This window comes from Alligator mississippiensis, chromosome 3, assembly GCF_030867095.1.
Source record: "Alligator mississippiensis isolate rAllMis1 chromosome 3, rAllMis1, whole genome shotgun sequence".
NCBI lineage: Eukaryota > Metazoa > Chordata > Crocodylia > Alligatoridae > Alligator > Alligator mississippiensis.
Window position 1 is genome coordinate 274,028,580 of NC_081826.1, and position 26,992 is coordinate 274,055,571.

The following is a 26,992-nucleotide window of genomic DNA, read 5'->3' on the forward strand; positions in this document are numbered from 1 at the left end:
GCGGCCGCGTTGCCGGGCGACCGTGGGGGGGGGGGAAGCGGTCGCCTGTGGCTGCTATCCCGGCGTGCTTTGCGTTTCCCAGGCGCGGCCGCTCTATCCCGTCCGCCGCGTCTCGCTGACGCGATGTGGGTCCTGTCATCGCGCTGCGCCTGCCTGCCCGGCCGCGGGGACCGGCGCCGGGAGCGCAGGTGCGTGCAGGCGCGACGGGGCCTCCGCTCCGCTTCTCGGCGCCGTCCTTGCGCTCCAGCGGCAACGCGCGGGGGCTGGCGGCGGCGGCCCGAGGGCTGAGCCCGGGTTGGCGGCTGCCGTTACCTTTCGGGGCGGGGCGGGGCCCCGGGTGTCGCTTGCCGGGACGCGGGGCTCCTGCTGGGCGGCGGTCACGTCTTTCTCCAGCGTTTCCTTTCCCGAAGTGGGGTCTCGGTTTCTGGCCTCCGCGTGTGCTGGAGGCTGCGCCCGTCGCGCGCGGGTGGAGGCTCGTGTCGCGGAAGGGCGAGCAGCTGGGATGGATGAGCTGTGGGTTGCGGCCTCGGAGGTGACCTCGGAAAGGTTTGTTCAGGTTAGGTGCGTTTCCTCTTCATTGTTTTTCCTCCCCTTTTTTTGGTAGCACTGGTATTTTTATAGCTTTCAAGGTGTGTTTATAGATTATAAGGCTGGAAGGGGCTGGTATCTGTGGTGATTTTGAGCATCAAACAGACCGCTGTTTTCACTTGTTGGTTTTCACCTGTGTTTTAGAGCCTAATAACTTACTGAGCAGGAGCGCATCTTTTAAATAGAAAGAGACTCCATGTTGATGTAAAATGAGGGAATTTACTACCTTCCTCCGCAGTCTGTCCCAGCAGTCAGCTCCCAGTTTAAATGCATCTAATTTCCACTTCCACACAGTAGGTTTCCTCGTGTGCTGATTGAAGGAGCCTTCTAGGGTCAGGTGTCATTTCCTACATATGCATTTCTAGCCATGGATCAAGGTACCCTCTTTGCTACTAGATATACTGGCAAAATGCTTCTGCTTGTATGGCATATACCTGCTTTCTAAATCTTTATTAGCAAAAACATGTTCTGCTGACCTTTTTTGTTTTTTAATTTTATTAATGAACCTAATTTATCAAATAAATGTAACGTTTAAAGATTCATCCAATCCCCTAAAACAGCGGTTCCCAAACTCTGACAGATTGTGCACCACCAATTTAAAACAATACAACCTTAAATACCACCAGCAAATTTTTGCCTCATAAAGTAATTATAGTAAATCTGTTAACGCGTACCACTGACAGGTTGTCTATGTACCACTGGTGATACGCGTACCACAGATTGGGAACTGCTGCCCTAAAATATGCATAAAGACAGGTGTTTGTCTTCCATTGTTAGTGCTCTCTTAGCCAAAGTCAGTGTCCACAGGAGTCCTTTTGTACTTTTCATCTTCTTTCAATCCCTGACTCTTCCTTTGTTTCAGTCACTGTTCAGCTTTTGCATTTCTTCGTTGCTGTATGATAATTCATCCCCTCTTTTTCCTCAGAGTTCTGCACGATCTGAATCTCACTAGCTTCTAGTCATCTCTGTTTTTAAACTTTAAATTTATTCCAAGTTAGTTCTTAAGTGTTAGCACAGTAAGAACTTGCACTTTACTTAAGCATTCAAAAGAGTTTCTCAAACTTTCTGGTTTCGAAGTAGGAAAAGATTATTTTTAGCACATTCCAAGAGTTTCCACCACATTTCTCAGTAAGCACCTTTTTTCCTTGTTCCTTGTATAACTGAAATGATAGGATACCTTTTCTATTCCTGACATTTCACAAACTTTTTTTAAAGCCAATCAGTGATTTTAGGGGCTTTTCTTTCAGGCTTTTGCAGTTGTGATTCTTGCAGTCTTGCTGATCTTGATTTTTATAATAGGTTTTTGTTAGTATAGAAAAGCTGTAAATACTGTAACTTAATCAACTTACCAGCAGTATTTTAAATGAAAGCCACGCCTAACCCTATCCTTAATACACTAACTAGGCTAAAATCCCACTGTAAGGCATATTCTTCAGGTCACTTATCATTCTTGAAGGTCTTCACTGAACCTTCTCCACTTTTTTATGTGCACATAACTTGAGGTGATGTTTCTAGTAGTCTCAGCAATGCCATTTGCAGAGATAGTATCACCTCCTTACTTCTGTTTGATGTTCCCATAACATGAAGTAGGATTTTCTAACACTTCGGTAGAGAGGATGCACAATTAGGTTGATATGAAACCAGAAGAGTATTTTCTTTTGCATATCAGTTGGACAGATCTTAGTTCTGAAATGTTTTTGGGGAGTTTATTTCTGTATATTCTGCAGCTATTTTTTAGGAATACCTTTGTGTATATAATACAGCTACTTTTGCTTAACACCATAGCTACATTCTTGAAAAATGTAATTTTAAGCAAAATGATGTTAAGTGAATGTTACGTCACAGTAGTTACCTACTAGCAGGCGGCGGCCAAACAATATTATAACCGAATGTTGCGTGACTTTAAACGAGTATGTTCTTTAATAGATTAGCAACATAATAACGAAACAACGTTAACCAGGACAACATTAAGTGAAGAGTACCTGTACTTATTTAAGGATCTTCAATTGTAGAATTTCTGATGGGTTTTGTTCTTTTGTTGCATCTGTCGTTGTAATTTGTAAATGCGGGTCAGATTTCTCTTGTCGAGTGGAATGAATTGATACTTAAAGCAGTAGTCTATTGGGGGGGGTTCTCTGTGGCAAAGAAAAAACGAAAACGCTTTCAAAATATTTTATATTCAGTCTGGAACTCACTTATTGTGAGGCTAAAATATGGTTCCTGGTTGTTCTGTCAAAAATGAAAATGTACTTGGATCTTTTTTAAAGGATCATAGTATTTTTGCCTTCTTTATGTTGATGTGTAAAAAGTACAACTTTCAATGTATTTCTTGCAACTCTGCTCGCCTGGAGATGGTGAGTGGAATGTGACCTGCTTCTGCAGGTATAGCAGTTATTTTTATCTTAGTTGGTGATAACCTTGCAAGGGTGGCCTGGTCTAATAGAGTGGCTGTAAATTGATTAGAGTAGGTCTGAGGCTACATTCATCCTTGCTTAAAGCCATTTTTTCATGTTTTGCAGTTGGATTTTTACACTTACTTTAATCATGTCAGATCCCTGTATACTACTGTATTTACTTGATTAGAAGAGGAGGTTTCCCCTCCACATTTAACACCAGGGGAGAAGCCCCTCATCTTACAGTTGGGCAGGTAGATGCAGTGGCTCCAACCCCACACCAGGGTTGGGGCCAGATCCACCAACAGCCCCCTGTGCCTCTTCTCCCCCTTTGCTGCACTTCTTACCTTTGCTGTATACCAGCAGTCTCTGTCCTCACTGCAGGCTGGAACACAGAGCATATGCTCCAGCCTCAGCCCTGTAGCAGCAGTGCTGGCTGCGGGCCACTGTTGTGAGGCCAGGCTGGAGCAATGCTCAGTGCCCCAGGCTGCAGCAGGGACAGAACCTACCAACAAGAAACAAAGGTAAGATGGGCTGGGGGGGGAGAAGGCATGGAGGGCAGGGCCCTTAGGCTGTGTGGAAAGAAGTGGTATGGAGGAGAAAGGGGACTGGGGCAGCCTGAGGCTGTAGGAGAGGCAGGCGCAATGGGGGGGGTAAGTGGGGGCAGGAGACAAGCTGCCTACACTTCTTACTACCCATCCCAATGCCTCCACACTGCGTCTCCTCACCGCCTGTTCCCCACTGTTCCCTCCACTGCCTGCCCCCTTACTGCCCTATACTGTCTGCCCTACCACCTGCCTTCTACTGCCTCTTCTCCACCACTCACCACTGCCATCCCCATTACTGCAGCCCATTGTCTGCACCCTCACATACCCTCCACTACCTGCCCCATTACTGTCCCCCTGTCATCATCTCTTCCCCCACCTCCTGCAGTATAATACATTTATAAAATTTCCATGTATAGAATCTAATTACTGGGGAGTCATCTTAAATTCAGGGTCAGCTTGTATTCAGGTAAATATGGTAATTCTGTTTGATATTTGATTAAATTCAGGGTTCCATATCAACTCTCACCCTAAAAAAAAAAAGCGTTATTATAAAAGCAGCATATGTTCTTTTCCCCCTCATTTTATGTTTTAATATGGTAATAAGCTTCCAGACGATAAAGGTGAAAGTTTCCTATGGCATTATTCACTGATTCTGGAACTTCAGATATCTTTGTAGCTGCTTGAATTATGAATATTTTTGTTTCTTCATATTGGGGAAATTAGTGGATTGTCAGTACCGTACAAGAATTCCAGAATGTGCCATAGTATTGTGGTTATTGTGTTAAAGTGAATATTCTGTTGAATATGCTATGGACAAGGAGGCTCTGAGAGTCCAGAGGTCACTTTGCTTGTTGGTTTTGGGCTGGAGTGGGGGGAGAAGAGGGCTGTGTTTGGATGTTTGTTTTTCCTGTGTTGCTTTGAGGCTGGAATGGATAGTGTTTAGTGGATATTTATAGTAGATTTGAGGCTTAAGTTGACTGCTTGCCTTTGTGTACAGTTTTGGGATTTGGTTCCCTAAAGAGAGGGCTTAGTGTATTTTTTGAAGATTTAGCCTTCTTGATCAGTAGGTGTTCTTGTGTTGTGCTTTTTAATATGTATCAAAACCAGTTTATCTTTAAATGATCTTTTTCTTTTTAATTTTTGCATTTTTCTTATATGTAGTCTGACTTCCTGTTGGAGCAGTAATTTGTGATCACACTGTGTGATATAAGATGTTTTGCTAATTATAAATGGGTTCCCATGTTTTTTGTTGGATGGATTTCCCTATTTCAGTTGCACTAGGTACCTTTTTGAGGGATCCTATGCCATTAGCTGAGTTGCTGCTGCTGCTTCTACTGTTCTTCAGAATCTTTCACAGTTCTTCACTGGTCAAAGTGATGTTACTTCCTATTTGGCTATAATATTAGTCTGAGAACTAATTAATTATAAGTTAAGGAGCTGAGGAGGGGGTCGGACTCTATGATCTGTTGAGTTCCCTTCTGACCCTAACATCTATGAATCTATGTTGATTCCTTCCCCAATTTGGTCTTGTATCTTTTGCTTATATGTTTCTGGAGGGGGGATTTATAACAGTTTTGTGTTTTGTAGCTGCTTACTGTTCCTTGGTTTGATTTATTCAGGTCCAAGACAAGTTGTCTGTGGTCTGACATACATTGACTGGAATTTGACTGGACTGAGTTCAAGCAGGTGCAGATGCAGTAAGCTGTGGAGTGGAGGCCAGACTTTCTACTGGAGTAAGTGTGTGCAATTCCAATGAAGTAAACAAAGGCTGCATACACTCATTGAAATGATCTAGAAAAATTCTCCTGGGCTTGTTTTCCTGGTAGAAAAACTCACCCAGAGATGCCTGAAAAGATATTTGAGCCCTTGAAGAGCAAAGACCTTGCAGAGCTGAGGCTACACAGCCAGGGGGCCCCTGTGCACACATTTTGGTGTGCTCTGCAGATTCCCTCAGTCTGGTCCAAGACAGATAGTAGCACTGCATAAGACAATCCTGATTGGCTGACCCAAACTGCTCAGAGTCATCTTGTGACTCCGTGCAGCACAATGTGGAGCTAGTGAAGGGGGCACGTTCTGCTCCGTGCTTGACTGAAGCAGTAGAGTGCAACCTGAGCGATACGCATTGTCCCAGCTGTGGGGAGAAGCAAAGCACCCTGGGATGCTGGCAGACTGTGTTGTGGCTTCTTTCAGAAGGAAGTGTGCACTGACATTCACTCTCCTAGGAGAAACTCTTCCAGAATCAATTGAACCCTGGTTGTTCCTGGGTTATTTTTCTCCTGGAACAATATCTGTCCTCTTGTGGTTTATATTGGGATGTGCAGCAACTCTCTGTGGTAGGGCACTTGGGGTGCCTGCTACTTTAACAGGTCAGGCAGCCTGAGAAGCTGCCAGCAGGTGTGGGCCAGAGCTAATGGGGAGTCAGCTGACCCAAGAATCTGGCAGGTGAGGCTGGACTTTATAGAGGGGCTCACCTGACTCAGCAGGGAGTCATCTGGCTCAGGAGGAGTACTGGGCTTAGAGCAGGTATAAACCCAGGTCCTGAGAGATGCCCTGCAGGAACATCTGGGAGCTTCCTGAAAGAACTCCTTAGCAGGGTGGCTGCAATTCCAGAAGGTCAGCATGGAGGATAACACCTGAAGCAGTCCAGAGGTCTGAGTAGGAACTAAGGGTCTGGAGGAGGTTCCTAGGCACCCAGGCTAGGGCCCAGGTGAGTCCAGAGTGAAGGGCTTAGAGTATAAGACCTATTGTGAGGCCTGGGAGGAGTGCAGATTGAGGGGTTCGGTACATAAGAATAGACCTGTGAGTGAGTGTGGGCTGGTAGGCTGGAGAACTGACGCCAGTAGAATCTTGCTGGCCTGCTAGTGGGGCCAGGGGCTAGGGCCCAGAGAGGGGCTAAAGGCCGGAGGTGGTCACAGTGGGAGCCAGAGAAGGGCCCAGAGTTCTCAGCTGGCCCAAGGTGGGGTCAGGGCCTAGGAGAGGCCGAATGTACAGGTGTGGCCATAACCAGAGGAAGGGGTTGGAGAAATTGAGGCCCTGATGAGGATGGCCGGGACAGGGCCACTGGATGTAGAAGAGGGTCTGAGACAGCACTGAGACCAGGAGAACTGGTGATAGGAGAGTCAGGGCCAGAGGTAGCCTGGAAGAAGGAGAGAGCTGAGCCCAGAAGAGGACTGCATGAGAGCCAGTGAGACCAGGGGCTGAGAAAGGAGGAGAGCCGGGGTCAAGGGAGCATGGAGGGGGTGACATTACAAAGGGGCCAAGGAGCTTGTAGCCAGCGTTGTTGGACAGGGACAGCATGGCTCTGGGGACGGAGGCTAGGGCCTAAGCTGGTCCTGAGTATGACCAAAAACTGCACCTTACTGGGGTTTAGGGTCACAGTAGTGGGGCTGTTTGTGGCAGAGCAGCCCCTAGAAAGTGCCACCAGGAACAAACCCCAGGGAAGGGCAAGTCTACGATCTGGCAGCCCAGGGGGAAGTTGAGCAAGGGACTGAGAGAATCTGGCAGCCCAGGGAGTGGCTGAGTGAGGGACTGAGCAGCCTGGAGACCCGAGTGGGACCATGAGAGAGACCAAGTGATCTGGGCCCAGAAGGGGGCTTGTGAAAGACCAAGAGGTCTGAGGGCCCAGTGAAGGACTGTGTGTGTGTAGGCATGTGAAAAGAGAATGTCCACCATGATACCATCTGTGAAGCATGGGGCATGGTGTAGGGAAGGTATGGAGGCGTGCAGTTAGCCCATAAGGCAAAGAACCACCACAGCCACCCGGTGGTTATTAGCACAAGACCAGGTCTGGGAAGCCCTAGGGCAGCTTTTATAACCAAAAAAACATGAAGGTGTGATGTGTGAGTGAAGGGGAGACTGTTCCCAGAACGAGCAGGGCAAAAAAGGAAATCTTGGGGGCCTTCAGGAGCTTACAGCTGCCCCTGGGGATGCAACAATGCTACTCTCTCCCAGGAGAAACTGAATGTCTGTATATGGCCAAAGATGCATCTGTTCTGAGCATGGGAACAGTATACCACCTAGTATGTCCTGCTTCCTCAGTTCATTCCTGCCAAATCCAGGAAATTAAGTAATGTACCTGCTTTAAGGTACTGCTTAATACATACCCAGAGCTGTTCTCAGGCTCTCTGTCTCAAGTGTACTTATTGGTAGATGCTCAGAGCTGCGTTTGAGAAACTGCTTTACCTAATTTTCTAGGGCTTGGCATGAGGAGAAGAGGAAATAGGTTTGAGATGCTTCCTGGCAGTGCTCTAGGACTTGGCACAAAAACACCGTAGACCTGCCCTTACTGTCAGCCACTGTTCCCAAATGAAAGTCATATTGAGGACATATTATGAACTGATATAACATCCAACCTGATACAAAAATCATGTAAAAGTGGTCTTTTTAGCTGTTTCTCAGCTCTTTCTTTCTCTTGTGCAGTGACAACTGCTTTGTAAAAAAGCTACTGTTGAATTGCCAAGAAAATGGTTCATCAGATGTTTGGGATCAGTTGTTTCTAAGATTGGAGTTTAATTCTATAAAATGCAGTATGTTTCTGAATAATCTTAAGAAAAAAGTGTAAAGCCTGCAGAACTGCAGAAAATGGTTCATGTCCACCTGATTCTGAACACTCATGGTTAATGGTCTCTAAGCTTGACCTACTTTTTCTCATTTGTATGCAAAGTTCCATGTATTATTCAGTGTTTCTTTTTTCTTTTTCAAATAAATGGTTCAATGAACTTTTTTGTTTTAAAAAGCAGTGCTAGCAGGTCAGGACACGAATCATTTATGGATAACACAACAGTAAGCCAGAGTATACTTAAAGTAGAAAGAAGTCTTCAAGAAAACATATTTCAGCTTAAAATTTCTTAGGGTTTGCAATAGGGCAGAATTTATTATCAAGAAAAATGTCAGTGTCAACCCTATTTTTTTTTCTGAACATGTTCCTTATTAAAGGAGTTAATGTTTTTGTCAAAATAAATTGGTTTATTCATTCTGAAAATTCCCCATAAGAAATGAAAAAGAGTGGGCTTTGCTTATTAAAACTTCACTGAAATGCAAGGAAATAGCAAATATGTGAAGAGTGAATTTTAAAAGAATACATGTTTTAGAATTCAAACTAAGCTATTCTTACAGGTTTAACTGTCAGATACATTGAATTGAGAGAGACTGCTCTTCAGTTTTGAATTTAACATGCATAGAACTAGGGAAAAGACACAATTCTACCATTTACACAAGGCAGAAGATTCTCCAAATACCATATTTTCTCAGATTTAATACTTGGCTTTCCCTCAAAAATCAGCCCCCCAAAATTGGACTGCATGTATTAAGTGGGAAACCTGACTTTCTGCCCAGGATTGAAGCATATTGCTTTGATTCTTGCTCTGCAATTCAGTAGACATTTCATTACTATTCAGACAGTTGAAGGAGCCAGTTGACTTAATGGCTTGTTCTTTATTTCAGAGGTGTTAACAATAATCTCTCCTTTTTAATGGTCCTAATGGTCCACTAATCGAGCTAACCTTTCTTATAGGGGTGCACCAATAGAGATTTATGGAGCCAATACCCATAGCTGATTTTTAAGGTGGTGTATCAGCTGATATTGATTTGATTTCTGATACCAGCCCAGCAGCTTGAAGAGCAGTGTCTGGGTGGTAAGTCTGTTGTGATGGAAGTGGGGAGGGAAGGGAGCAAATCAAGGCCCCTGCAGTGAGGGAGGGACTGGGGCTGGTGCAGGGGCTGCGCACACCCCGGGAGGGCACAGGATAGGGTGGGGAGCGTGTGCCCTCAGATCTGTATGGGGCAGGCTGCTGCTGCAGGCTGTGCTGGGCTTCTTCCAGCGGGGGCTGGGCCATGCTTGGGGCAGGTGGCAACAGTACTAGGAGAGGGATATTTGTGGGGGGGGGAGCTGCAGCCACCCCAAAATTTGCCATAGCCCCCCCAGCCTCCCCCCCCCCCCCAGCACTGCCACCACCTGCCCCAAATGCAGCCTGGCCCAGCCCCCACCAGGAATAGCCCCACATAGCCCCAGTCTCATCCCATGCAGATCTAGGGGCCCACATCCTGTCCCCACCAATGCCCTCCTGGTTGAGCAGCTGGAGCTGCCGGATGAGCTGCCAGATGAGAGGCTCCTGAATAATCAGCGCACAGCAGCAGGAGCCACACCCCCTCCCCTCCCCAGATGAGGCGCAGCTCTGTCCTGCCCCGCTCCCTCCCTCAATGCTGGGGCCTTGATCTGCCCCCAACACCCATCCCCTCCCTTCCCCCCTCCTTTTGCACCACACCAGACTTATCAGCTGCACGCAGCTCTCCAAGCTGCTCCTCGCCACCTACATACTGCTTTGCAACTGCGTGCATGCATAGGCCATTTATCGGCCAAGTTGTCAGCCATACAGACAATTTTCTTGATATCAGTGCCAGTCCAATATTGGACCAATGTATTAGTGCACCTCTGCTTTCTTAAGGCAGCTTTGCTGTCTGCTAGTTGCTTCTGGTCTCTTCAGTTATTTCACAGCCTTGTAGATTGTTTAGCTCTTTTCAAAATACAATCTACCCATAGAGACCAGTCTTCAAGAGCAGCTAGTGTTTGAGCTTTAATGCATCCTTGCAATAACTACTTTGAAAGTGATTCATTCTGTGTGTTTTGAGATGTTATGATAAACAGTTATTAAGGAGATTTAGTTATTCTCAAGTTACAGTGCACTGACATTTGAGACCTTTAAAATTACAGTGCATAAATAAAATAAATATTTTCCATTTCTTAAACACTTCCTTTGTCAGTAATAGTATGATTCCCTTATTTTGGTGAATTTTTTATCCCAAAGTTCAGTGCAAAAGGTTGAATTTTGAGTGTTATTTCTCTGCTCATCCATTTTGCTAGTCTATTAGTGTTAAAAAAGTGACAGTTGGTAGAGAGGAGTGTCCTAGAAACAACAATAGAAGATTTCTCCTGAGCATTTAGTTAAGGAACAGTGTATTTAGATTTCCTCTGAAAGAATTAAAATTCTGTTCAGTTGTCCTTGTCTGAAGATTACTGTCTTCATTTTCCTATCTGTCCTGATTATTGCAAGATAGTCCTCTATTTGAACACTCTGTGCTAGTCTCAATTTCTTCAGCATAAACAAAGTAAGAGCTATTCAGTAAAGTGTTATGTGTGAGATTATAAATTTATAAATTGCAGGATATGAAATAATACTCTGATTGCACATAAAGAAAATTTCTCATGGGGAAAGAGTAATCAAAGATGAGAGTAAAATTCAGAGAATGACAAACTGAGGTTTTGAGAATCGAGTCAGCTAGGCAGAATTGGAAACAGCTTTGCTTCAGTGTTAGGTAATTAATGTAATTATGTAATGCAATTAAATCCTGGCTTTATCATGTGAGGGAGTCTTGAGATACGATCAAATGTAATTTCAGATACAATTATCAGAGATTCTTTTTAATGAAATTAGAGATTTCAAAAGATGGAGTAATAGCATTACAACATACTAAGCTGTTTATTTTGAGATTATGGCTCTGAACCAATTTTTTGTGCTATGCATAATGTTTGACTCTGAATTGTGTTAATTGTGCTTCAAGTTTTTGGAGTAAATTTTCAAACAGTGAATTTACTATTTGAATATATGTTTTATCACAGACAATTGGGAATAAGAAATATTTAGTGCTACCTAATACACTTCTTCATTAAGATTTTTTTCTCTGACAATTTACAGTATGACTGAAGATTTAAAAGACGATACCCTATGGATATCCTGATGACATTTTGTGTACGGTGACATGTTACATGCTATGGCATCTGAGACTGAAAAGGCCCATGCTCTTCTTCAAACTTTCAGCACAGCCTCAGTTATTTCCAGTCTAGGACTAGGGTTTTTCTGTTTTGTAGCAGACCAACTTCAGCAGTTTTCTTATATTCAGCAAAATGACTGGCTCCGAGCCCTCTCTGATAATGCAGTGCACGGTGTGGTGGGTATGTGGTCCTGGGCAATAGTGATTGGACTCAGGAAGAAAAGTGATTTTACTGAAGTCACTTTAGCTGGTTTCCTCTCTTCTGTCATTGATGTGGATCACTTTTTTCTAGCTGGCTCTCTCTCACTCAAGGTAAGCAAAATGCATCAAATTTATTTTTTTTCTTGAGTATTCATGACCATTTACTTAACCATTAGTTTGAGTTCTTTGTGATGGTTTGTTGTGCAGGGTTTGAACCTTGGTCATTTTTTTCTTTTGATTAATAAAAGAAAGAAATATGACACTGATACTATGAAGGAGCAGGTACATACAATAAATAGTACTCTTTTTGCAAGACTGCTTGTCAAGGCAGAGTTCTTCATAGAACTTGGCCCAAGAGAACTAGATATCAGCATTCTGTGTATTATACTAATTAAAACTAATAGAAAAGAATCATGCCAAATGCTTGAGTGTTGAAAAAATAATTTGGCCTGATTTGTAGAAGATGCTATGCATAAGTACTACTGTTGTTTGTAGCTGAGATTTAAAGCTTGTACTTCTGCTTGAAAATGTTTTTATCTACTGTTAACAGCAATATCTATTATTGCTGTGAATGACAGATTGGAAAGAGAAATCCTGATTTTTTTTTCCAGTTATTTCAAGCATTTGACAACATTTTTGATATAATTAATTTCCCCCTTTTTTTAAAGGGATGTTTTGACATTACAATCAAGAATAGAAACTATTTTTAAAAGGTCATTTGTAAATGTCATTATAAAATCACAAATTGTTAGGGAATTTTCCTGTCAATATCAGACTGTTTTCAACTGAACTTCATTAAATGAACTTCATTTTAATGAACACTTACTAGTATAATTTCATTTATTTTAAAAATCAGCTAAGTATACATGTATCATTTAAATACTAATAGTTTTTGAAAACAGTCTTATTTTTCTTAACTATCACCAGTAGATGGCAAACTTCACCAATGGCAGTGTGGCAGGACATGTATTTACATATACAGTACTCAAGTTTGTACTTTGTCATAGAATCCTAACCAGATATTGCTTGAATGGACCACAAGAGATCATAGAGTACAGCCCTCCAGATTCAGAGAGAATCACCAACTTATTCTTTAAAAAAATCCACAAGGTTTGTAAGGAGCCTGTGCTACTGTGTTTAGCACTTTCACAGTTAGATACTCTCCTCTCCCCCCCCCCCCCCCCCCCCCCCCCCCAATATCCAAACTAAATCTTTGTTGCAAATTAACCTGATTTCTTAGTATATTAGAATATTGTCATTTTTTCTGCAGTTGTTCTTTTGTTGTCTGGATAATCCTTCACTTCCTTCTGTCTTTTTGCATAGGTCACATTTCCTAACCCCCATCATTCCTCTTGATCTTTACATTTTTTTCAGTTTGTAATCTTTTTAAGTGTGATGCCCAGAACTAGGTGTAGTATGCCAGCTGTAGTGTCACAAGTGCCAAGTAGAGAATAGTTACCATTTGTGGCTTATATATGCCACTCCTATTAGTGAATTAAAAAAAAGTCTTTTCTTTAACAACATCATTTTCTTACACACATTATTTATGATCCATTATGACTGTACTGCTGCTTAAGCAGCTATTCCCCATTTATTTGTATGTTTAATTTTTCTAAGTGTAGCATCTTGTACTAAACTCTATTTCATAGACATTAGGGCTGGAAGGGACCTTGCAGGATTGGGTCTAGCCACCTGCCCAAGGGGCAGGAAGTCAGCTGGGGTCAGATCACCCCAGCAAGATGAGCATCCAGGCGTTTCTTACAGGTATCCAGAGTAGGTGTTTGCACCACTTCTGGGGAGAGTCTATTCCAGACTCTGGAGACTCGGATGCTAAAGAAGTTTTTCTTTATGTTCAGTCTAAAATGGTCTTCCAGCAGTTTGTGACCGTTAGACTTTGTTTTTCCTTAGGGTGCCCTGGTGAACAGATGTTCTCCCAGTTCCTGATGCCATACCCCTTATATACTTATAGGCTGCCACCAAGTCACCCCTGAGACTTTGCTTCTCCAGGCTAAAGAGTCCCATGCCTCTCAGCCTCTTCTCATAAGGCCTGTTCTCTTGACTTCTAATCATACACGTGACTCTTGTCTGGACTCTCAAGTTGCTCCACATCCTTTCTAAAGTATGGAGTCCAGAACTGAATACAGTACTCCAGCTGCAGCCTCACCAAGGCTGAGTGACTGATAGCCAGGATGACTTCTTGGGTCTTGCTTGAGATGCACTGGTAGATGCAAGCCAGAGTTGTATTTGCTTTGCTGGCTGCGGTATCACGTTGAGAGCTCATGTTCATCATCAGGTCAGTTATGACCCCCAAGTCTCTTTCAGTCATGGGGCTAGTGAGCGTAGCACTGCCAAACTTATAAGTATGCTGTGGGTTTTTTCTCCCGAGATGCAGCACCTTACATTTCTCCATGTTGACTGTCATCAGGTTTTGATCCACCCACCTTGAAAGCATGTCCAGGTCAGCTTGAATTGCCAGCTTATCCTCTAGAGTAACTGCACTTCCCCATAACTTGGTGTCATCTGCAGATTTAGCCAGTCCACTTCTGACATCCATATCCAGATAATTATGAATATATTAAAGAGTACTAGTCCAAGTGCTGAGCCCTGGGAGGTGCCACTGGTCACTATGCTCAATGTTGACTCGGTTCCATCAACTGTGACTCTCTGGGTCCGACCACGGAGCCAGTTCCCCAGCCATCAGACCATAAGGTTGTTGAGGCTGCAGTTCCTAATTTTACCATGAGGACATCAAGGGAGAACAAGTCAAAGGCTTTTTTGAAATCTGAATATATGACATCAACCTCTTCTTTGTCTAGGTGATGCGTTACCTGGTCATAGAAGGAAATCAGGTTGGTTGGGCAAGACCTACCTGCAACGAGCCATGTTGGCTATCTCTCAGAACGTTGCCTTCCATTAGCCTGTTGCTGGTTTCTTTGATGATTTTTTTCCAAGATTTTTTCAGAGTTTGAGATCTAACTGATTAGCCTGTAGTTCCCTGGATCTTCATTCTTTCCTTTCTTGAATTTCCACTTTTGAATTTATCTTGCTCATTTTAAACTGTCCATCTCTCCAGTTTGTCAAAATCACTTTGATTTGTGAACCTTTTGTCCTATCATTCCAGTTCACAATACAATACTCTTCTAGAATTTACTTTCATGAATGATCATGCTTTAATTATTTTTAACAAAAGCATTTTATTATTTGAATTTTTGTACTAACCAGTTATTAATTTCCATTCAGTTACAGCAGTATGTTTCACTTCCCAACACTGGTTCTGCTTCCATTATATCAACAGTTACTAAAAACAAGCATGTTTAAGAAGACATTGTAGTATGATGAGAACAATTCCAGATGAACTATACTGAGACTGTTCACCTCAGTATAGATTTGAATATTGAAAAATACTTCTAAGAAAGAAGGATGGAACAACATCTTGTAACAGTTGTCATGTTGTTCATTCCTTTCTTCACCATCAGCTTTTTTAACCCAGTCCTGTACTTGCTGAAATCAAAGATGGAATTATCATGCTGCTGTATTCCTGGAAATTGAACCTGTGAAAACACCTAAAAATGTCTGATAATGATAAATTCCAAATATGCCTGTTGTAGACCTTTGTTCTATGTGGCACATTCATGCTTCCTGTAACTCAGTGCAATGAACTAAACATTGGTAACATGAAAAAGTTATGTGGTTTAATAGACTAATATGGTATGCAGGTGCCTAGTGGTAAGATCACATTCTGTGTCCCATCCTTCTGCCACCCACAGGTTCATTCATATTGTGTTGCTCAGAACTCACTGATTCATCTTAGATTCCCTTGCTCCATACCAAACGCAGCCCTTCTGGGAATTGGTCCATGGACAACTTCCTTCTCTTCACTGGGCAAGTACAGTCTACTGTATCAGCAGTATTGGCAGTCCCTTGATACAAAGTGTACAGTTTTCCAGTAAATGGGGAAGTCTGTGGCAAGTCTGAGGTCAATCCAAGATCTGCATGTTCAATTGCAGATGTGGCAAAGGAGGAAGGAGTAGATTCTGGTGATGTAGGGTCATACCTCTTTCTTCATGTGTCTCTGCCTCTGTAGTAAGGCAAGTTTGTTCAAAATGATTGATACTTTGTTGTACTTTTTGGGAAAGGTAGCTACTCAGGTGGAGGAAATACTCTGTATTCTCCACAGATTTCTCTCTAATTGTAATTTTATGGATGATTGGTTGATTTAGGGTGGGTTAGTAAAGTATCTTGGTTTTCTTGAAGTTGATGGTGAGTCCAAGCATTTCATATGCTTCACAGAAGCAATCAAGAGTTACCTGGAGTTTTTCAGTTGAATGGGCACATATGACACAATCATCAGCATATTGGAGATCAGTAATGGAGGTGTTGATTATCTTGGATCTGGAACATAACCAGTTGATGGTAAAGAGATTCCCATCCATGCAATGCCAGATGCTGACTGTGGATGGAAGTCTGTCAGCAGTGAGATCCAGAATAGCTGCAATAGGTTGAAAAGAACGTTGGTGCAATCACACATCCTTACTAGACTCTGGATGTAATAGTGAAGAGGTCCATTTCCAAGCAAGAATTAGGATTCTTGCTATCATGTTATCATGAAGAAGTCTGATAATGGTAACAAATTTTGGCAAGCATCCAGATGGCATCAGGATTTTCCATGAGGCCTCCCTGTTGATTGAATCTAAGGCCTTAGTCAGGTCAATAAAAGCCATGTAAAGATCTATGTTGTTCACAGCACTTCTGCAGCTGTCTACACTAGATACTATCTTGTTGCTACCTCTAAGTGATCTGAAATCAAATTGAGACTCGGGGAGAATTTTCTCAGTAAGGAAAGGTAGTCTATTAGGGAGAATGCAGGTGAGAATCTTCCCAGCTATGGACATGAGTGCAGTACCACAGTCATTGCTGCAATCTAACCTATCTCCTTTCTTGAATATGGTAATGATTCTGCCATCTCTCAAGTCACTGAGAATCTTTTCATGTTTCCAGATTTTCATAATAACAATGTGTAGTTGGTGACAGAGCTTTTTCTACCTTGTTTATAAAATTTAGCTGGTATTCCATCAGGACCACATGCTTTGTTGTTCTTCATCAGCATAGTGGCTTTCAAGACCTCTTGATGAGTTGGTGGATCTGCACCATAGTCCTTAATGGGTGTTGTGGAATGGTTTCAATGGTATTGTCTTCAACATTATAATCTCAGTTCATGAGTTCTTGAAAGTGCATCTTCCACTTTGTTGACGGTGGAGTTGTCTTTAAAGAGCGTTGTTCTAACCTTGGACTTCAGAGGGATGGCTTGTGTTGTTGGCCCATAGATAGCTTTAAATGAGCTGTGGCTGTCTGCAAACTAATGAATCTCTTTTGCTTTGTCCTCCTACCACATGTTCTTCACTCTCTAGCTTTCCCCTGGGTCTTGGCTTTAATGTGGCAATAAGTGTCTTGCTTCTTTTTGGAGTTGAGGTCTTTCTACCAAGCTTTGAAGACTCTCCATTTTTCTGCCCGTAACAGTTTGAATTTACCTGTTGTTCTTATCAAATCAGTTCTAGTGTTTCTTTGTGGTGAAGCGTAGAGATTCTTCATATGTTTTATGAATACCTTTCTTGAGGCTCCTTCAGTGATTAACTTTGTCAGGATCATCAGGGAGTTTGAAGAGTTTCTCAGTGAGGCACTGGTTGAGAGAATCACTTATAGCAGGGTCTTTCAAGCACTCAATATTGAACCTCTTCCTTGGTTGCTTCTTTTGCTTATGTGTTCTTAGAGTGCTACAAATAGATGTGACAGAGCATATTAAACAATGATCTGCCTGGCAGTCATCTGCACTGGCCATAGCTCTGGTGATGCAGACATCGCAATAGTCCTGGGCAAACATTATGACTTAGGTATCAGTGTTTTGAGCAGCTGCATCCACAGTGTGTTCTATTTGTTGCTTTGGCAGAATAAGCTCATGATGATGAGATCATGTTCTGAATATTTGCTCAAGAGAAGAATTCTGTTTGAATTGACTTTTCCCCATCCTTTCTTTTCCAAATGTTCCTTTCCCTGGCCACTCTAGCATTTAATTGCTAAGAAAAGTTATCTTATCTTCTTTAGGGACAGATGACAGGACTTGGTCAAGTTTAGAATCAAATTCTTTTGGTTCTTTATCTGCATCAAGGTTTGGGGCTTATGAACTGATGACTACTGCATGTTATCTGGTTGAAGATGATGGATCATGAGATGCTCATTCATACCAACTGGATATTCCAGCATCTGAATAATAATCTTGGTCTTGATAGCAAAACCAATGCCTGGGATGTTGGATAACTTCCACTCCTCAAAGCCATGTCTCAGTGAGATCTGACATGCCAAAGAGAAGTAGCTCCCAGAGCATGGTGTGGTGGCTACACCTTTTCTGTGTGACTGATCTCACTATGATGCACAGCCTGAGGAGTGTATGCCGTTATATATAGTTTTGTTTGTCTTTCATGCTGCTCAGCAAAACATATTTGCAGCGGTGTGAAATGACCATGGATTTAGTGGGGGGAACTCCTTGTGATAGAGATTGAAGTGCTCAGCCGCAAAGAGTGGTTCTGAAGGCCCCTGAAGATTCACAAGGTTAGAGGGCTTTGGTGATGGTAACCAATAAATGAGAGTATATATGGAAGCATACATGGCAGGGTTAGCTTCCATGATGCATGCTTTGCCCCACACGATACAAGCTCCAAGTATATAGTACATTTCTGGAGCGTAATGGCCACAGCCTGGTGGGCTCATATACTTTAACAGACATGGGATAATGAAGTATCTCCAGAATTTCCTCATGAACAAGCAGACCTTCATGGTTCTGTACGAAGAAGCTGCCAATGCTTTGGTGTCAGAAGACGCAATCAAGGTAGCTTGTACTGATCTAGAAGCAGGTTGCTATTGCTGTCTGGAAACTAGCCTTCCAAAATGCTACAAGTCTGTGGTTAAATGTTTGGTATTGATAAGCAGTCTGTCAGGCTCTAATCCTATTAATGCAAGTTGTTTACTTACAGGTTAAGGTTTGGAGCCATTAATGGCACATGAGCTCATAGTTAGCCCTCCTGGTGGAGCCAGTGAATATGTAAACCACAGTGTTCTGCAAGTTTGGATCATGCAGACAAGGTTCTTGCATTTAAGTGTAGGAAGTGTTTCCCAGGTGGATGACACATGAGAAGATCATTTAGATTCTTTCTAATGATGTGGTTATCAATAGGGTACACGTGTCCACCTTTTTCGGCAGGGGGAGGCCTGACCATCCTCTCATCACATGGCTTATGAAGTCATTCCTTGAAAGCATGGAGCAACAAAGCGCTTCCATTTACTTTTAGCAGTTACAGCACAGTGGTAGGGTGTACAATGAGAAGGCTTGAAGGCAAGATGTGTGCCTCTAACATTATTTAATGTCAGTGTCCAAAAATGCTTTTTATATTACTGTTGTCTTCTGCACCTTGCATCTTAAACCTAGAGGGAAGTTTTTTTTGTATGGATTAGAACTTGAATAGTGATGGACTCCGTAGGCAATCTCCACTTCTGGAAGGTACTCCAGTAAGCAATGTCTGTCCCTAGTTTGAAGGGGTCTAGGGAAATTATGAATGCAAAATGTGCTCACTTTCAAGCTATAGGGGGCACTTCATACGAGTAAGGGTCTACTCAACTTGAGATTTTTGCAGAAACTGCAAAAAGTGGTTTCCACGATCAATGTGAACTTGCGTTCCCTGCAATTTTGCACAGAATCGTGGGTGGGGGAGAGAAATGGGACTTACTATAAATAAAATGCTGGCTCCCCTTTGGCCCAGCTTCACAGCTTGCGGGGGGGTAGGAAGAGGGGGAAGCCCCTGGCACAAAGGGAAGCGGTCAAGATGGTGGCTGCCCCTTCCTTCCTTTGCCACTGATTGTCTGAGAGGGCAGCCTTTTGTGCAGGCCAGCCCCTCCACCAATTAGTGGCGAGGGGTGGGGCCACATAAAGGCAGCCTTCAGTCAGTCAGTGGTGAGGGGTGGGGTTGCTGGGGCCCCTCAGTCAATCAGCAGTGGTGGAGAGCTCACTGCAAAAGACCATGAAAATGGCACTGGATACCACGAGCGGTCTGTGATTTTTACTTCCTTTCTGTGCATTTTAAGTAGATCCTTACTCATGAGTAATCACCTGCTAAATTGTGTTTTGTAGGTTCTTGTTAGTTTGGGGTAGATTATTTTGTTTGATTTACTTAACAGTGTGGCTGGTTTACCTTTGGTTTTCTTTGGTTTCCCTATTTGATGTTTGTTAAGAGACACTGTTTCATTGTTCTTGTTAGCGGGTCTGAGCATACTTGATCAGTTATTCATGTAATTTAATTTAATAAAGAGAGGTGGATAGCTGTGTTTGTCTGAAATAAGGCAGAAAACAGGGCAGGGTGGCACCTAGAGAATAGCTGATCTGAGAGGCATAAGTTTTGGTAGGCCTGCGGTATGAGCTGTAAATAGAAGTTGCATTTCTCTCCTGAGAGAGCCTGTTGTCCTGGGATCCTACAGAGAGTTGTACTGATTCAAGGTACTTGTGAAGAATGCCAAATAAACATTGTAGTGTGCCTTTAAGGCCACATAAAGACGTTCATTTCTATGTGGCAGAAGAATGGGCAGGGGTTTTTGTCTCATGACTCCATGGTGAGCCTCCCTGAGCCTGATTCCCCACTGGCCAGCTTCCCCTTGTTTTCCTGAGACTGTAGTCCCTAGCCTTTCTCCTGGCTCCACTCCTCCTGAGTGAAACTGGGAGAAAGCAAATAGTCATTCAGTCTCTCAAAAGAATCTCTCCTGGGAGCAACTTAACCCTGGTTATTCCAAGTTATCTTTCTCTTGGAGCAGCCATTTTTACTCTGGGAGAAAAAGTCTGAATGTCTGTACACTTTTGGTTTCTCCTCGAAGAACAGTGCTTCTCTCCTGTAAAAACAGAACATATGTATGTAGCCTAATGCTGTATGTACACATTCATATATCCTGAGAGAGTTCTCACAGACTTGCTCTCCAGGTAGAGAAACTTATCCAGAGCCGCATATACCAACAATTTGGATGCTGAGGCCCCCAGGTGGAGGCTTGCATTGCTGACTCTGTGCAGCTAGAGGGGGCCCTGTGCACATGTCTCAGCATGCTCTAGTCTGCAGGCTTCCTTAGTCTACCTGCACTACAGATCACAGTAGTGCATAGGCCAGCCTTGATTAGTTGACCAAGGCTGCTTATGGTCAGCCTGTGTTCCCTGCAGCACAGTGTGGAGGATGTAAAAGAGGGAGTGTTCTGGAGTAGCAGAGTCCAGCGAGTGACACTGTCTCCCTGGGCAGGAGGGAGAGAAGCTGGAGAATTGTTCTTCTCTAAGAGAAGCCATAGGATGTACAGACACTTGCTGTCCCAGGAGAAAACTATTCTGGGAATGATTTAACCCTGGTTGTTCCCAGATTATTTTTCTCCTGGAGTGGCCATTTTTACCCTAGGAGAAAAAGCCTGAACATCTATGCACTCATGATTTCTCCTGGGAGCGCAGCCACTATCCCAGGAGAACATGTCTCTACAAGGCTGAAGTTAATTGTGGCTTGCTCTTGTTTAACTTAATTGCAGTTCATTCCAGGGATAAGCCTCTGAGGTTCTGTGTTCTCCCTGGCCACGTACTGACAGGGCAGAAGCAATGCAGCTTAGAAGGGCTGCATGTGTGAAGTGCTGTGCTGCTCCTGTTTTAATGCAAGTCAAAACCTGAGACAATCAAGACTGCCTTATGAGACATCGGTTTACAGTCTGAAAAGTAAAGGAAATCATACCTGCTATCCACCCACTTGTACTGAAGTCTAAAGATAGAGCAAACAAAGTACAAACTAATTAATGAGTGCACCTTCAGAGAAAAACAAAGGTTCAGAAAGAGAATGCAAGTCTTATCAGTGATAGTAATATCTACTGCCTGCATTTCCTGTTTTTTTCTGTTCCTGCCTCTTGACCCTGTAGTGCAGCACAGTACAGTTGCTAGGTGAGAAGGTCTTCCCAGGAGGTCTGCCATCTGCTCCACCGTCCGCGGTTCATTGCTCTGAAAGAGAGGGGACTTCAAGAGGTCTTGGAGTCTTACTGAGAATTTGGGGGCTGTAGACAAAGCCATGTTCCTCTGTGCTTGTGAAGCAATAACTGTAGTGCTGAGGTATTGAGAGACTCTTGGATCATTAGTTTTCCTTGCCATTGTGAATAGGTTAGGGAAGTGGTGTGCATCTCATACTTCCTGGCAAGGGGCAGGGGGGCTGAGCGAGAGAGAGTTTCTCATGCCTGCTGACCAGCAGACTTGCCTGTTAATAGCATGGTAGGGGGGAGTAGGTTAAAGAGCCCATTTTACCAACCAGATATTTATCTGTCTTTCAGAGACCTATCAAAGACCTAAGCATTTTGGAAGTCACTGAATGGAAAGAAGGGATGTCTTTCCAAAATATGTGCAGGTGCTTTTGAGAGACTGGTAAATACACAATATATAATTTTTTCTGAGGTGATGGGGACTTGTGAGTCTAGCAAGATTTGCCATAAACATTAACCCAGTTAACTAGCTAGAATTCTCACTGCATGAAAAATTTACGTTACCTCCCAGGAGCGGGTAAACATCAGGAAGAATATTGATAAGCTACTTCAGTATGTGACATTTGAATGATGCCCTCCCCCTTCTACCTCTGCCATTGCTGAACTTTTACAGGGGAAAGAACTGCTTGGACTTTGTGTTTGAGGACTTCATTGATTTATCACTCCAGAAACTGTGACCGGTCAATGGGAGTTCTGCCAAAATATAGCACATGCCTGCGTCAGCCCTAGGACCGCTTCTTCAGAAATTAACTACTGTAGGTTTTACGGGCATTTGCTGACTCTCCAAAATAGCAACTTGTGTTCAACAAAAAAATCTAGATACCTCATTGGCTGTGGTGAAACTTGTCATTGAACTTTAACCCATAAGCACTTTGTTTATGCAAATTGTAAATGTTTTTGGAAAAAGAAATTTACGTCCTTTTCTGGCAAAATGGTGAGAATTGTGTCACTGATGGTGAATAGAATCACTGTAGTGATCCTGCAAAGCTTCTCCTGCTTGGCTAGGAATTTTTAATTTTTTCCCTTTTAAGGACCTTCCTGGCAAGCTCATGGCCAACTGTTGATGTACAGCACATGGCTGCATGAACAGCTTGCATGGCATCTACACTACACTGAAGCCATTTGCATCCTGAGGAAGCCAGAAGTCTTCCCAGTTTTTGTTCTAATTGACCATATACTGTGAATTCCCCCCCCCCCCCCCCCACACACACACACAGATTTTTTTCAAAACAACAGTAAACATCATGAGTAATACTTGGGGGTGGATGCCTTGCTCCTCAGTGCTCTCTGCTGTGAGGATACCTGTGGGTCGACTGAGAAAGAGATCCTCTTAAGACATCCACAAAAGCAGCATCCTAATCAGGCTTCTCTAAAGTCTTTGTGGTTTCAGATGCCATAATAGCAGTTGCATAGTTGCATCCTATAACTGCTCAGTAATAGTAGCTGGAGCGGCTCCTGGAGTGGCTTGGTGCTTGGACCATTAGCAGATGCCTTTTCTAGCCCCGTGTAGAAGAGGTAGGCAACTGGTGTGTATGCTTAGCTTTGTGAAAGTGCCCCATATGTTTATGTGCTAATAGCACTGAATGTCAGTCCAGTGAATGTCTAGCTGGGCAAGCAGCTGCTTATGTGTCTGTTCTAATGAGCCTGACTGCAGTTGTGGTGTTTACTGTACTCCTTCATCAGAATTTGGTTCTGCTCCTCAGACCAATTAACAGCCTGTCAGGAGGTCCTGGTACTACTGCCAGAGATGGTGTTACTTCAGGCTGTTCTGATCACTCTGGAGAAGGTCATGAACACGGATCCTGGTTTCCTCTGTTTAAAAATTGCAGATTCTCTGGTTTAAACAAAAACCCCTCGCAAATTCTCTGATTAAAAACCCAAAAATCTGTGTTTCCTTGATTAAAACGAAATGTCACTCTGTGTGTGTGTGTGTGTGTGTGTGTGTGTGTGTGTGTGTGTATCAGTTGAACACAATTTTTTTTGGTATATTTACAATTTTAAAGCCATTTGGAAGCCTACCAGTGTCTCAATTGCTAAGATAAAATAAATTCAAAATACCTGTCAATTTTGGCATTTGATTTTTGGGCTTTTTATCATAGAAAACCAGAGCTTCCCCTGCCACCTTAGCTCATCAGGATGCGGGTCTAGCTGTGGCTGGCCCCCGCTTTGTGGCACTGAGCAGCCCTGTTGATGCCGTTACCCCTCACTCCTGAACCACAGCCCGCCAGCCCTGCTGGTACCCCTCACTCCCTATCCACAGCCCATTGCCACCCCCAGCCCTGCTGGAGGGGGCCCCCAGCTGCCAGAGTTATGGAGCCAGGGACCTGGGTCCATAACCCCATCCATGCCCTCCACAGCAGCACCTGAACCCTGGTTGCTGCCCATGGAAGGCAGCAGCTGCTGCGGCAGAACACGGAGCTTGGCTTCTCCTTCCCTATGGGAGGCACTGCCGGAGCGGAGCCTGTTGTTTGGGGGGGGGAGGGTCAGAGCAGATGTGGGCTGCCTGTTGTGGACTCTGCCTTCCTGCCCTCTCCCTGGGCCTCTGCAGCCCAGCTGGCAAGACCCAGCACAGCAGGGCAGAGTGATGCTGGGTGGGGAAGCTCATTGCTGCCACTTGGAGCTCCACGCTGCTATGGCAAAGCTCCCCCTGCGCCCCTGGCAGCAGCAAGGGGCACAACTCCATGCCACCACCACTGCTGCTGCTGGGTAGGCAGGGGGCACTTCACCATGGTGACACACCAGCAGGGCCCAGGGGGTTATTAGGTTTGCAGGTGATCGCCTACAAATTTCACTTCATAAATCTACTATATACAAAAATAATGGATTAAATATAGACATTGGATTTATAGTATATTATAACCTGCCTAACCTCTGACTCCCCAGGTAACCTGTCTGCATTTTGTCAGCTACATTATATCAACAGTTCAACATTCCCCTTCCCCCCCACCACCTACCTGTCTTGCCTATTGTTGCCTGTTCCTTCTGATCCTCGCTGTCATGCATTTGCATTTTCACAGACCTGAATTTTGCATATTGGCTTCTATTTGACCATGGAGAGTGCACAACACCAGCAGGCTCTCCCTATGCCTGAAGAGAAGGGTGTTTTGTGCCTGAAAGCTTGCAAAGAACAATTTTTCCAACTATTTAGTTGATCTAATAAAAAGTATCACATCTACCCAAAGAACCTTGTCTCACTCAGCACCTAGCATCAGAATTTGTCTAGAAACCACCTTGATTTTTAGCAGCCATAGTCTCTTCTTTAGGTGTAAAGAGAAGATTTCCCCATTCTGGTGTATCTAAGAAGTACATCTGAACCTGTTTTTCAGGTTCAGAAACCTATTAGGTACTGAAAAAGTAGAAATGTTTGTTTTTCTCTGTATAGAGATGTGTAGAAGGTTGAGCAGAAACAACTAGTAATTTCACTAAATACAGGTAATAGTCCCTTTGTTTAATAAATAAATTTTGATAACCTTTTTCATCTTAAATATCCATCGTGTTTAAGGCAGTTGTATTTACAGAAAAAATGTAAATCCTGTTTCCTCACATTATTATTTTTTCCATTCAGATAGACACAGATTTCATATAAAAATAACGTCATCTAGTAAATAAGAAATATCTCACCATTTTCTCACATCAAAGTAACAAGCTGAATACATGTATTCTGAGCTATAGAATGCCTTAAATAAATAACTTCTGCATCCTGTTCAGCAAAGTAACAAATAAAACAAATCCAATGAGAATCAGCTGTTCTGTAGGAAAATAACTAAAAGTACAAATATAAATTAGGTTTAAAATGATGGTTTTTAAATGTAGGTCATGCCGATTCATTCAGATGTTGGAGTCTATTTCTGATCTGTCTCCTTCTCTGCCACCTCAGAGAAATAACCAGCTAATTGATCTCTTTTTTTTGCTAAGCAGTTATCTTCATGTGGATTGATGGGCAAGATATTTGAAACTTTGCTAGCACCATCTTAATGTAAGAGGAGAAAATTCTAACTTTTGAATGGCTGAAAGGTAAATGAAAAGATGGAGAAAAAAAAAGGACTCTAAAATTTCTGCTCTAGAAGTGGGTCATGCCTTGAGGTTTTTTATTTAAATGTGTTCAGTGCTTCTCCAGGCCTTTTGGGGCTTTTAAGTCTTATAACTGCTCTTCAAAATGAATAGACCTGAGAGTTAGAGCTGTGCGAAACAGCACCATTCTGTTTCGACTTGCATTTCAACGTTTCAACAAAACAGCGTTTTGTTTCGACTTTCGTTTCTGTTTGAAACTGTTGTTCTGTTTTGTTTCGTCAAAACAGTTTTGCTGTTTCAACGTATCACCTGTAGGCTACACTGGGGAAGCTCGAAACAGCCTATAACTTTGTCATTTCTGGGCTGATCTGGAGGAAACTTGCAGGAATGGTAGCCCCTTCTGAGGACAAGAAGTCTGCCAGGTTTCAAGAAGATAGGTATAGGGGTTTCAGGGAAACTGCACCTCAGAGTCTTTAAAGCAAAAAACTCATGTCACGTGTACGTGTTAAGCCACAGCAGGGCCAAAACTGCAGGCTTGCTAGTCCCTGCTGAGGCCCCAAAGCCTGCCAAGTTTCAAGGAGATAGGGGCAGGGGTGGGGCAAACCTGTACCTCAAGCTGCAGACAAGCAAAACTTGTGACATGGTTGACACTGTGTATTAAGGTGAAGCAGGGAGAAAGCTGCAGGCCGGCTAGCCCCTGCTGAGGCCACGAAGCCTGCCAGCTTTCAAGGAGATAAGTGCATGGCTTCTGGGTTCTGGGCCCCTGCACCTCTGGCTGCTGATGGGCAAAACTTGTGACGTGGGTGGTTGTGGGACTGTGTCTGTCTTGGGGCACAGGGGTGAAAACTGCAGGCCTGCTAGGCCCTGCTGCAGCCACGAAGCCTGCTAGCTGTCAAGGAGATAGGTGCAGGGGGAATCTGGGTTCTGGGGCCCTGCACCTCTAGCTGCTGACAGGCAAAACTCATGACGTGTGGGTGACACTGTGTGTATTAAGGTGCGCCCTCACTCAATTGACACCGAGGCAGAGAGCAGGGCAGTTCAAATAGTGCTGCCTTTTATGCAATTTCCATCCCTCCCCCAGAGCACTGGGATTGGAAGGGACCTCTGGAAAGGATGACAGTCACTGGCCAGCTACACAGTCAGTAATGAGAGCACTCCTTCCCCCCTCTTCCTCCTCCCTCTCCTTACTTTAGTTTCTGGTTCCCTGCAGGCAAGCCCAGCTTGAGCTTCAAAATTGGAAACGTTTAGAAAATTTTGAGATGTTTCAGCTTGTCTCGTTTCGTTTCGAGGCTGTTTTGAAGGTCTCTGTTTCATTTCAATTTCGCTGTTTCAAGCTCAAAACGAGTCGAAACAGCGTCAAAACAAACCGCTAGCAAAATTTTGCACAGCCCTACTGAGAGC

General features: G+C 43.6%; 1 protein-coding gene across 3 annotated transcripts in view; it reads left to right on the forward strand.

The window, feature by feature from the left end:
* Positions 1–97: 97 nt before the first annotated feature.
* TMEM267 (transmembrane protein 267) overlaps positions 98–26,992 on the forward strand; it is a 32,924-nt gene continuing 6,029 nt past the window's right edge. The window contains exons 1-3 of one of the 3 annotated variants that reach the window (XM_006268916.4): positions 98–188; positions 5,149–5,262; positions 11,221–11,608. In XM_006268916.4, coding sequence (XP_006268978.1) covers positions 11,285–11,608 — 324 coding nt within the window. In that variant the 5' untranslated portion in view covers positions 98–188; positions 5,149–5,262; positions 11,221–11,284. Of the gene's footprint in view, positions 189–468; positions 562–5,148; positions 5,263–11,220; positions 11,609–26,992 lie in introns of those variants that run through there. The other 2 variants (XM_019495979.2, XM_014594018.3) reach the window with 2 other exon arrangements.